The 11,959-nt window shown below is 39.0% G+C and overlaps 1 protein-coding gene across 1 annotated transcript; it reads left to right on the forward strand.

The window, feature by feature from the left end:
* Positions 1-6,155: 6,155 nt before the first annotated feature.
* gper1 (G protein-coupled estrogen receptor 1) lies at positions 6,156-7,220 on the forward strand. Its single transcript, XM_031737362.1, has one exon. It carries the CDS (start codon positions 6,156-6,158, stop codon positions 7,218-7,220), a length of 1,065 nt encoding a protein of 354 aa, XP_031593222.1.
* The last annotated feature ends 4,739 nt before the right edge of the window (positions 7,221-11,959 follow it).

Genomic DNA, 11,959 nt, shown 5'->3' on the forward strand with positions numbered 1-11,959 from the left:
AGACCACCTATGAAGACAGAGAATTTGGCTTGCGGTTTGAAATGTTTTATCTGGCACTCATCCACATTTCACACACAAACCTTAGCCCACCGCTGTTTTTTTTCGTAATGTGGATGAAAACTGGGCTATATAATGTAAAGGCAGGAGCAAGACCAAACAGGTTACAGTTCTCACGCAGGTATCTCACGCTGGGATCAGAAAAAGGGGAAGAAGGGGCGTCAAATCCCGAATTCCTAGAGCAACCAAGCCACAAGAAAGAGAGAGCAAAAGTGTCTGACTGCAGGCAGGAAAACGCTCCACGTGATAGTGAAAGAATAACAGTCAATACAATAAATAGGGCAAAGGAAGTGAAAAGGCAGGTGCACAGCAAAAAGATAGCAGTTGTACAAAAAAACAAATCTAAAGATTACATGGTGAATATGTTCCTGATAAATTGCAGAATAACAGGGCTACAGTTCCTTTCACATGGTGGAAGGTCTGGCCTTGACACGTTTGAAATCTCCCACCATAATAAATTCAGAACAGACCAGAAAGCTTCAGGAAGGAACCTTCATGTTCAGCCCACCGCATCACTTCAGCTCTGGGGAGATGCTTTGAATTCAACCTACCCTTCCTCCATTGCCAAACCTGTTCTTGTTGCTTCTCATCTCCAGAAATGAAGAAAAAAAATAGACTAACAATAAAAATCCCAGCATCAGCTAAATATCAAACATAGGCCTGGAAGCAGTGCAGAGGAGCTGGACTCAGGCAGGATGTTCCATTCAGAGTTTGTGGTTGGGGCTGTGGGAGATGCTGAATAGAGCCAGCAGCACATCAGACCGGTAAGTGGAGGCAGATGAGGGTGCTATACCCTCCCTCCTCCAGACCTCCCACTTTCACTCCCCCAACCACAAGCAGTTAAACCCCAAAACTTCCCATTAACACTGGTTGTACTGATATTGCTTCCATATTTAGCCTAGTTCTTAAAGAGGAGTTATAACAATAGTATGTTTTGTAGTTATAACAGAATTTTATGGCTCAATTTTTTAAAAATGAGACCAAACGAAATGTTCGATTTGTCATGCATTTATCCATCAGTTTCATTAGTTGACCTACTGTCTATTTTTAGAATTAAAAAAATCAACATCCGACCTGCTTTAATACATTGAAAAAGTCAGACACTTTCATAAATCATCCTAAACACCACAGAAGACTTTTACTGGATTCCTGTAACCCACTGCTCATCCCACTCCAACATCAATCACTGTTAATGCCAGTGGGCCATCCAGTGGACATATGCATGAACTGCATCCTTTCTGACAACAATGAGCATATGAATCCAGTTGAAGCGCCTCAAGATAGAAATATATAATTGAAGCACAGTATGGAAATTCTATGTTAGCAGAGTTATGCAGATCATGAAAAAGGCGAAAACTGGTATGACGATTTTTTTTTTATCTGTATAATAAAGAGCAAAATATGTCAAACAGAAATTTGCTGCAGCATATTTAAGTTGGTTTTAGTGTCTCGCTCGATATCTTTTCAGCCATGGTCAGTACATGCAAGATCTTGCTGGATGCTAGGCAACAAAAAACCTTATCCAGACAAGGCCCAGTCTTTATTTAACCTTTAGCCTGATTTGTTTCTTAGAAGTGCTTCATACTGTACAGAAATCCAACAATCGGTCAGTGCCCCACCTTTTCTTTTTCAGCTTTTTATCATGCTTTGGTGGGGAATGGCATATGTGAGGTATTTGTTCTCTACTAAAACAAATACAACTAAGTGTGCTTCAGCAGTCATCATGAATTTGGTTTTGTTGACTTGGACATTTGACCACTGCATCCCCGCTTTCCCCTTATCTGTGTGAAGTCATGCAGACTGAATAACTCAGATTTCGGGTAGCTGGGGAAAAAAAACAATCACACCAGTCTGGCTGACTGTATGACCTCTCGGACTTGCTGCTCTCGTCTTTCTTCGTGTGTGCTGCTGCGCTGACCTTCTACCGCAGCTAAAATCCTCTTTTATGTAACCCACAGAAACGGCTCTCTGTTGTCCATTCTCCTGTCAAAACCCCAAAGTTGTTTGCAGCAGCAGGGCTTCCAGCTGCTGTATTGACCCTGTCTGCTCCCTCAGACTGTTAGTGTTGCTCTGCTGTACCATATCCTCACTGCCAAAACACAGCTCCTTGACGACATGAAGCTCTGTGACATACTCTTGTTGCTTAAAAGGCAAAATTCAACTAATCCCTTAAAAGTGCCTTCAATAATACTGCTATGTCTTACATTATTAAAACACAGTAAAGATTGTAATGCTTTATGTGAGTTACTCCACACACAACAGGTTGAGTTTTAATCCTGTGCTGGGGGAATAAGGTTCACATGTTTCCCTTTTTTTCCTTTCTAAAGGGAACCTTTTATAGTTTTTTCTTCATCTTCTGCCAAATATAAATTCAAAGTGGTGGATGCTGATATTTAATATGTCCAAAGTCCTCGGGTTTCAGCTTGTTTCATTTTTTTGTTTGTTTTTTGTCTAATCCTCTCATCACTTTATTTACGAGAAAAAAAGTCATTCAGCATCATTAGGCATTGTTTTTGTGTTAGCTGCAGTTTCTTCAATTCTAGCATTTATTGTTGTTGTTCTCTCCAAACTTCAAGTCCAGACGCCTCTGAGTGCGTTGACCTTCCCTGTCTTTAAATCCGCTACCTCCACAGGCTTTTTGTTGTTGCTCACATCTTTTTTTAAACCCCTTAGGCTGGTGCACAGCAATACCAAAGGAACTTCAACACCATACCTACCAGCAGTGATGCAGCTTTGACCCCAACTGCCTGCCTTCCCCAGGGTGTCTTTAAATGAAGCGACCTTCCCACCTTGTGAGGACTTTACAGTCAAGTTTGGTCTTTTGGAAGCTTTTGCCTGAATTATCAACTTTCTTTCCTTTAGTCCTTCTTAGATGTTTTTGTTTTTGAAGGTGAGATATTATGCTCTTTTATAGTTCCAGATTTTTATCCTTAGACTCTACCATTGTGTTTTTGGATAATTCATATTGAGATATTAAGATGTTTAATGACATTATAAAGCCAAGATTAGAAAAATACTTTCTACATCAAGCCTTTTGCTCACAGGTCACTGTGAGTGATAGGGATAGGTCAATTCCAGAACTCTATGTGGAATTTTCAGCTACTCAGCTACTGCAGGTGGGCCTGCAGGACGATGGATCCATGTCCCTTTTTCGGGCTGTGCCCGGCCGGGCCCTGTGGACTAAGGCCCAGCCACCAGACGCTCGCCCTTGGGCACCCTCCCTGGGGGTGTTCCCTCGATGGTCTTCTCATAGGGATCTCCTGAATCGCTCTTTCAACCTTCAGACAAATGAATTAAGTATAAATTTTTATTTATTAGTCATATCGTTTTTGCTACAGCCTATATTTTTGTTTAGGTGTTTCAAGTGAATAGAGGTCATACCAACAATAGAGGTTTTAAATATTATTGTATTAAATATTATACACTTGGAATTACAGGATCAGGTTAATATAAGCATCCACCACTGGATGCTTATATAAGGTCCCCTTTAATGAGTTAATTTATTATAAGATTACATCGTTTTCGGTAGCCGCTACTGTTTTTCGCAGCTGCCAACTGATCATTTGGGAATACCTACTCTTAATTACAGTAGGTTTAGGCTTAGGGCATCAATAAATTATACTGGGATAGTTTTATCTATTATATTTTCCAGCATAATTTAATTTCACATTGATGTCTTCTCAGTAAATAGCTCTGTTTTAGCACATGGTTATTGTATGTCTGGAATAATTGTAGGCATCTGTGGTTAATCCATCTGAGTGGTCAGGAAGATGCCAAATCAGCCAACACTACATCCAACAGCTCTCCATAGTCTCAGGTGTAATATAAATTAGCACAAATTATGCTGATGTTAAACCTTGGCCAGTAGCAAAATGCCTGTTTTGTTTCCCACTTATTGAAAGTGACACCTCACAGTGTTCTAAAGATTTATCTGGGTGTAATTGTTGTATTGACCGTGGGTATTGAATAAGCAACCGTCACTGTTTTTTGTTGTACATAAAAAATCAATACTTTACTTATTATACAAACATACTAATGGAAAAGCAAGGTCATGACCGGTATTTTCCACTGGCCCTAGGACTAAGTGCGAGGCAACCCAGGTGAACAAATACTTAAAAAAAATATAAGTGGTTTCTATAACAACACAAGCTGGTTGTGTCCAGGTAAACGCCACGCTGCATCTAATTGTTGCAGAACTTTTCTTTGATTTAAAGTTAAGCACCCATCCAGTTCAAATCTGGGATTTTAGGATTTAGATGTTTGGCAGATCCTTGGAATCATTAAGTCAGAGGAGAAAGAGTAAGATAATCAAATGAAGCATGTTGACAAACTATAGGTGACAGATGATCTCTTGCCTCTCTGTCTCTCCCACCCTCCTCTCATTTCCAGACAGGGTTGGGCCAAACAGCAGGTGGTGCAGAAGAGAAGCCTGGACATGGGATATACAAATCTCTGGCTCCCTGACTTCTACACCAGGCAAGCAAGGAGGCGCAATAAATGCTAGATTTATATGTAAGTGTATTTTTTTAATCACCAAATTCTTTGTACTGTTTGGAGATTTATGTATTTTATGTATTTTGTCTAAAAAAGACAGAAAATAGACATGTGGGTGTTACTCTATGTATTTGATCATTTATAATGTGAATGGGGCTTTCTCTTGTCGTGTGAATGCAGTTACACAAGTTATGTAATCCTTAAGTAGCTGTTCAACTTGAGTAATCACTCAGAAAGCTGTAATATATTAATTTTTTTACATGTCAATGATCTTCAGATGATTTTTACTGAAATTCTCGACCTTGAAAGAGAAAAAAAAGTGTTAAGATGTTTTTAGAGTATTTAGATTGTTGAAAAAACATAGGAATGATTCGTTGATCAATGCTGCCATTAGATTTCAGGGTTTGCACTGCCTTCAAACAGAAAAGCCTAATTACAAAGATAATCATGACGTGCAATGCATTTCAAGAGCAGAGACATTTAAAGTAAAGATATAAAAATAATGCACACATATTGCTTTGTGAGATTCATAGTCTACACATTAATTTATTATATTTGCCTCTCAAGAGTGCATTAATTTTGCAGAGGGGTTTACTCTGATGGGACTAAAACCCTGGGAGCTGAGAATGTTTGTTAAAGGTCAAGTTTGCCATACAGAATACACTCTGCATTTCACCAGGGAAAGCTTGAGATGTGGGACTGAAGAGAAAAATATGTTTTTGAAAAAACGTATTTTATGTTTAACACACTCAAAACTGACTGGTGTGTGTCAAAAAAATGGTTAAGAATGAACGAAATGTATTTTTTTTTTCATCTTAAATTAATTGTTAACAGTCAGGATTGATCTCATATTAATAGTCAGTGTGAACAAACCGGTTTGAGGGTGTTCGGATTGGCTGAGGATTTTAAAGAAGGATTTCAATGCATCTGTTTAAGTCTAAAGCTTGAATGTTAATGTGCACATTTGGTTGTTTCTATTCATTTATTCCTCTAAATGTTCTCTTTAAGGCGTATAATTTTCATGTTTTATCTTTGATAGTATTTTTAAGTACCTGCTATAAACCTGATATATCTCATTTGTATCATAATTATAATGATTTATGTTGTTTTTCCAAGATTTTACCCCTAATTATCTTTCATGTTGTTGTTTTTGGGGGGGCTTTTTTGTTCAGACAGCTCAGGTGTCACAGCAATAACATCTTGGGTCAAGGCCTGCTGAATAGAGATACACGTGGACTTAAAGAGACAAATCAGCACTCAAATCAGATGACTCAAAAGAGGAGAAAGAAAGCCACCCTTTAATCTCAGGACCGCACGTGTGATGTGAATCAGACAAGCTGAGGGCCAATGGCCATTTAAAGACATGGAGGCGCTCCTGTTCGGCATCAAACATCTTTTGGTAGATGAAACTTGATGTAAGCATGGGGTCAAAGAAGCCATAAATGATTCTCTCCACTCACCTGACTTCTGCCAGCATGCCGTCACAGCATAGATGATTCTCCCTTTGAAGAGGCAAAGCTGGGAACTAGCGTGGTGTAACGATGTAGCAGCTACAGATGACTTACACGTGGCTTATGATTTAGGACAGGCCGACCACAGACAGTATGGAAGGGCAGACAACCTCTTGGGTCTGGATATATGTAAACAGTACGGAACAACTGAACACTTCATATCCATACAATGCTACAGACTTGAGCGAAAACTCAGACAAATACCAGTCATACATCGTTGGTCTCTTCCTTTCCTGCCTATATACCATCCTCCTTTTTCCTATTGGATTTATTGGTAACATCTTAATCCTGGTGGTGAACCTGAACCACAGAGAGAAGATGACCATCCCCGATCTTTACTTTGTTAACCTGGCTGTAGCTGACCTCATCCTGGTGGCAGATTCCCTCATTGAGGTCTTTAATCTGAATGAAAAGTATTACGACTACGCCGTCCTCTGCACCTTCATGTCACTTTTCCTGCAGGTCAATATGTACAGCAGCATCTTTTTTCTCACGTGGATGAGCTTCGACAGGTACATCGCCTTGGCTAGCTCCATGAGCAGCAACCCACTGAGGACTATGCAGCACGCCAAGCTCAGCTGTGGCCTCATTTGGATGGCCTCCATCCTGGCCACGCTTCTCCCCTTCACCATTGTGCAGACCCAACACAGGGGTGAGGTGCACTTCTGTTTCGCCAATGTCTTTGAGATTCAGTGGCTGGAGGTAACCATTGGCTTTTTGGTGCCCTTCTCCATCATTGGTCTATGCTACTCTCTGATTGGGCGAATTCTCATGAGGGCCCAGAAGCACCGTGGACTGTGGCCACGGCGGCAGAAGGCCCTGCGCATGATTGTGGTGGTGGTTCTGGTATTCTTCATCTGCTGGCTGCCAGAGAACGTCTTCATCAGCATTCAGCTACTGCAGGGCACAGCTGACCCATCGCAGAGGACTGCTACCACCCTGTGGCATGACTACCCGCTCACAGGCCACATTGTTAATCTGGCAGCTTTCTCCAACAGCTGCCTCAACCCCATTATCTACAGCTTTCTAGGAGAGACCTTCAGGGACAAGCTGCGTCTCTTCATTAAGCAGAAGGCCAGCTGGTCGGCCGTGAACCGCTTTTGCCACCATGGTCTTGATTTACACCTCCCTGTCAGGGGTGAGGTGTCAGAGGTGTGAAGAGAGACAGTTACTTAAGTTACGTATCAGTTTTCTTCAACTGTTATTTAGCTTGGCCTCATACAGTAGCTGTGCCAGTGTCTCAGTTAACCTGCTCAATTTCTGAACAAAAGCATCAAGGATTTGCACCATGAGAAGGGAAACAAGGTGTTTAGTAAATATCAAACACACAAATACAGTATATAAAATCTATTTCATGCTAATCTCCAAATTTACTTTTCCTTAAGTTGTCATTCATTTTCTGATGCCAGAAAATGAATGACAAGAAAGATGTTGGTATGTGCTATTTAAAGTCCAGCAAAGTGAGATTAAGATTAATAATAATAATAAAATATGTTACCCTGTGTGCTATGTATACATATATATATATATATATATATATATATATATATATATATATATATATATATATATATATATATATATATATATATATATATATATATATATATATATATACACACACACACACACATATACATATATATATATATAAATAAACATAGCATAAGGACGCCTACACATCCACACCATCATGTGGCCGCATTTGGAACTAAATTGATGACACAACAAGTAGCAGTGACCGTCTTTGCTCTCTTCCTGTCTAAGACAATGCAGTGCCTATTTATTTCTGCTTTTAAGTTTTTCTTTACTTTTGTTGAAATGTTGCCATGTTTAGTGAAAGTGGACCTATTAAACTTATTTAAAACTCCAGATTTTTATGTTTTTACTCTACTGGAGTGACTTTGCATGATTCACAGCTCCAAATAATCCATATTTATCTCATACTGGGGGTCATTCAGCCCCTCAGTTCAACTCCCTGCAAAAAAAGACATTGTAGCTCCTTTAAGCCAACCTAGTCTTTATTAGCTGCCCCTCGCAAGCAAAAGATTTGCAGATCTATGTCTGACAGCCATATTTGGTATAACCAGCCTCATAAAGAGCTATAAGTAGATGAAAATCTACATTTCTTTTACACGGATTTAGAAATCTGAAATGTTGGCCGTGTTTAACATGACAGAAAACAAAGAAAAGCATAATAGGTCCACTTTAAACATCCACTGGAGCATGCAAACACAGGTTCACAATCTAATTTATTGTTATAAATAAAGAAAATGTCCCACTTTTCCATGAACTGAAAGTCAAAGTTATTGATAGCATCAATAAAACTGTTTAAATATTGAGATTATTTTGTAGATCTTTCAGTAAATAGAAGTTAACACACAACCTTTATTTCTTAATTGATAAGCAGAACATTTGTGCTCAAATTTTTTTGAATCCAATGTCAGAATGAGGATCAGGGCTCACTTTAAAGATGGCTGCAGTTATTACCTCACTTGTCAGTTCCTGTTAGCATGATGGTAAAGCAAAGAGGCAGGTGTTGTTTTGCCAGGAGGGCAGAAGACTGAGTAAACACATCATTCAATGCTAACAACATGAAGCTGCTTCATTCAGGCTTTCTTTAACATATATTCTTAATTTCTTAGTACAGAGGCTTTGACAGACAACATTTCATCTTCTCATACTGTATCCACATATTTTATTTACAAGGTAAAAACTTCTCTTTTTTAGGGAGAATCAAACAACTAATGGCAGTAACACAATTTAGCCAGTCAGATATGTTCTTCTTCCAGATTCACTGCGTTCCCAGAGGCCATCACTGCAATATAGTTGCCTGTAAATTGACAAAATGATTTTGACAGAACATAATAAACATTAAGATATTGACCACGCAGGTTAATGTAATGCAGATTAGCAGGTGCAGTATACAAATTTTCAACTGTATGCTCCCTGAGGCGTCATATTAGAGGTTGCATGAAACCTGTCATAATTTACAGCCTCTTTGTTTGTTGATCTGTAATCAACGTCGTAAATTCTTGTGTAGTACTGCACTGCCTTCTTAATTTCACAAGTCCTTATAATAATATATTTTACAATTTATTATAACATGGTTCAAAGCATATTGACAGCGTTATTTACATTTTTACAAAAGCAAACATTGTACAGTATCATGCATTATGAATACTGGATACAGGAATTGCCATCACAACCAGGTTATCTTTATATGCAATCTGTGTATTGTCAGCCTGCAGGCCGTGTGTGTGTGTGTGCATTAGGCGACCAAAGATAATGGCGTGACTGGGAAAAACAGGAGTCCAAACCACAAACTGTTATTCCAGCTGTAACGGGCCCTCAGCCTGGGAAAGCTACTCTGAGTATTGTTTCAGTGACTGTTTATTAGACGTCTGCAAAAAATGCTAAACTTTTTGCGGTGCACGATGCTAAAAATTCTCTCGACTAGTGTTTCCATTACGCTAGTTTTTGTTTTTTGTTTTGCACTTTCCCCATTCAACAAGTTCTGCTTTTCACACCTGTCCATAAATCTGTTAATCTTAACAAAGATTAAGCACAGATTGTATATTTGGAAATTTTATATGACCGTAGACATATTTGAAGATTTATAATGTTCTGTAAACGGCACACAGCTCTAACAGTGCCGTGAGGGCACAGAAACAGGAAGACAGGCAAGTAATAATGCAATGAGGGCTGTCACGTTCATTGATATAAACAAGCAACACCTAGACTCCAGAGCCAAGACCCTCTTTGTTGAGCCCTGAAGGAGAGGCAAAAAAAAACCATCTGTACACATATAAACACACACAACTGTGAGAAGAGCTTTTCTGTGAACTATGTGAACAGCTGAGACTACTGAGGAAGGTTAAAGGGTTGTGGTGGCTGACGTCACAGAAGGGAAAAGGGTGCGACTTTTCCACTGCCTAAATTCAGTCTGTCCTCTTGATAATTCTGAATTGCACAATAAGCAAGAACCATTTGATAAAAGCGCAGAATGAAATACTATTGACTTATACAATGTTTGAATTTTTGGTCATTCCTTAAGACGGAGATCTGCTTTATTTCTTCATATTTTGCTTCCATGGAAAAACAATCGATTGTAATTGTTTAAAGTGGTCTTGAGCAACAGTTCTTCACTCTTTCTGGAGGATTTTAACAGTTCTTCTTCATTGGCTGCTTTCCCACGTCATTTGAATCCAGTGCTTTTACCTGACCTTTTTCAGAAGAATGTTTTTGTTTGTCTTAACATAGACTTATGAATCATTTATAGCAGCTAATTCAAAAGGTAGCTAACTGAAGGGATGAACCAATAATGTGTCTACATATAACAGACACATAAGTTTTAAATTTCTGACAGCCAAATACATCACTGTTCCTATTGTTTTTAGGTGAATCTACAAGAAAATGTTGATGATAACACAGTTTGCGAGCATTTTTGCACCAACAAGATTATTCCTAAAGAGCTATTAGCCAGATACTTGTTATATCTCAGTATGGTGTCATTAAAGAACTTGAGAAAATTGAACAAGTGGAGGACAAAATAAGTGGCAGTCCTAAATGAACTATCTACAGCAGATGAATAGTCTCTCAAAGTATTGTCCTTAAGAAATAAGAGGAAATTCAGCAGACACCTGACAGAGGACCTGAGAGGTGCATCTGACCCTTCAGTTGATCCATCTGTTGTTTGCTAAAGCCTCAGACAAGCAAGGGTGGCTGTCAAGAAGCCATTATCCAGGAAGGGAAACAGGGAGAAAAGGCTGAGGTATGCCAGGTATTACACAAGACCTGAACTGAAAAATAGTGGCAACAGGTCTCATGGAGTGATAATTCCAAATTCAAAAATGTTTGTTTTTTTCATCAGCATGTATGGAGGAGATTGAGAAAGAGGTGTTGACAGCCATCTGTAAAGCACAGTGGAGGCTCTGTCATGGTTTGAGGCTGAATTCTAGCCAGTGGTGTTTGACATTGTGCCAAAAGAGATGGAAATATGAACACAGAAAGGTACAGTCAGAGTTTGATCTACCATGCAGTGCCATCTAGAAAGTATCTGACTTGCAATGGCTTGATTTTTCAAGAATGACAATGATTCCAAACATACTGCTAATCCAGTAAAAGCATGGAACGATTGAACAATATCAGTCATGGATTGGCCTCCCCAGAGTGCAGACAATAACACTGAAGCAGTGTGGGATCATCTTGACAGAGAAGAGAACAAAAGGCAGCCAGCATCTAAAGAAGAGCATTACATTCAATTCAACTCAATTCAATTTTATTTATATACCACAACAGCAGTCTCCTCAAGGTACGTTATATTGTAACGTATAATTACAATGTCCTTCAAGAAGCCTGGAGACCTATTTCTGAAGACCGCTTAAAGAAACTACAAGAAAGCTTGTCCAAGAAAGTTCCAGCTATGTTGAAAAATAAAGGTGGTCATACCAGACACTGACTTTTAAGCTCAAAATATTTCTGTTAACTCTATTTTAGCTTTATGTACAGTATTTCCATGCATGTTCGCACATTTCAATAAAGCTGTGCACCTATTTCCCATTTTCTAGCAAAATATAAAAGAAATGTTGGGTGGCTCAAGACTTTTGCACATTATTGTATGTTGTACGATTCGTATTGCTGAAATCTAAAAAGAATCTATCCTCCGCTATGAACATGAGCTGCTTAAAGCATACCAAAAATAATGCTTGAAAAATATGATTCCGCTCCTTAAATGTTATTTTTACATAACAAACATTCCCAACATTGTCTAACTGTAAGCTTAGCATGGGTGGGGCATGTCAATGTAATTACAACGGGATGCTCTGGAGCTTATGCATAAATATAAGGCAGTGCACTCGGTGCACCTGAGCAGCTGAATAATGGATGAGCTGTAT

Source organism: Oreochromis aureus, linkage group 4, assembly GCF_013358895.1.
Source record: "Oreochromis aureus strain Israel breed Guangdong linkage group 4, ZZ_aureus, whole genome shotgun sequence".
In the NCBI taxonomy this organism is placed as follows: Eukaryota; Metazoa; Chordata; class Actinopteri; order Cichliformes; family Cichlidae; genus Oreochromis; species Oreochromis aureus.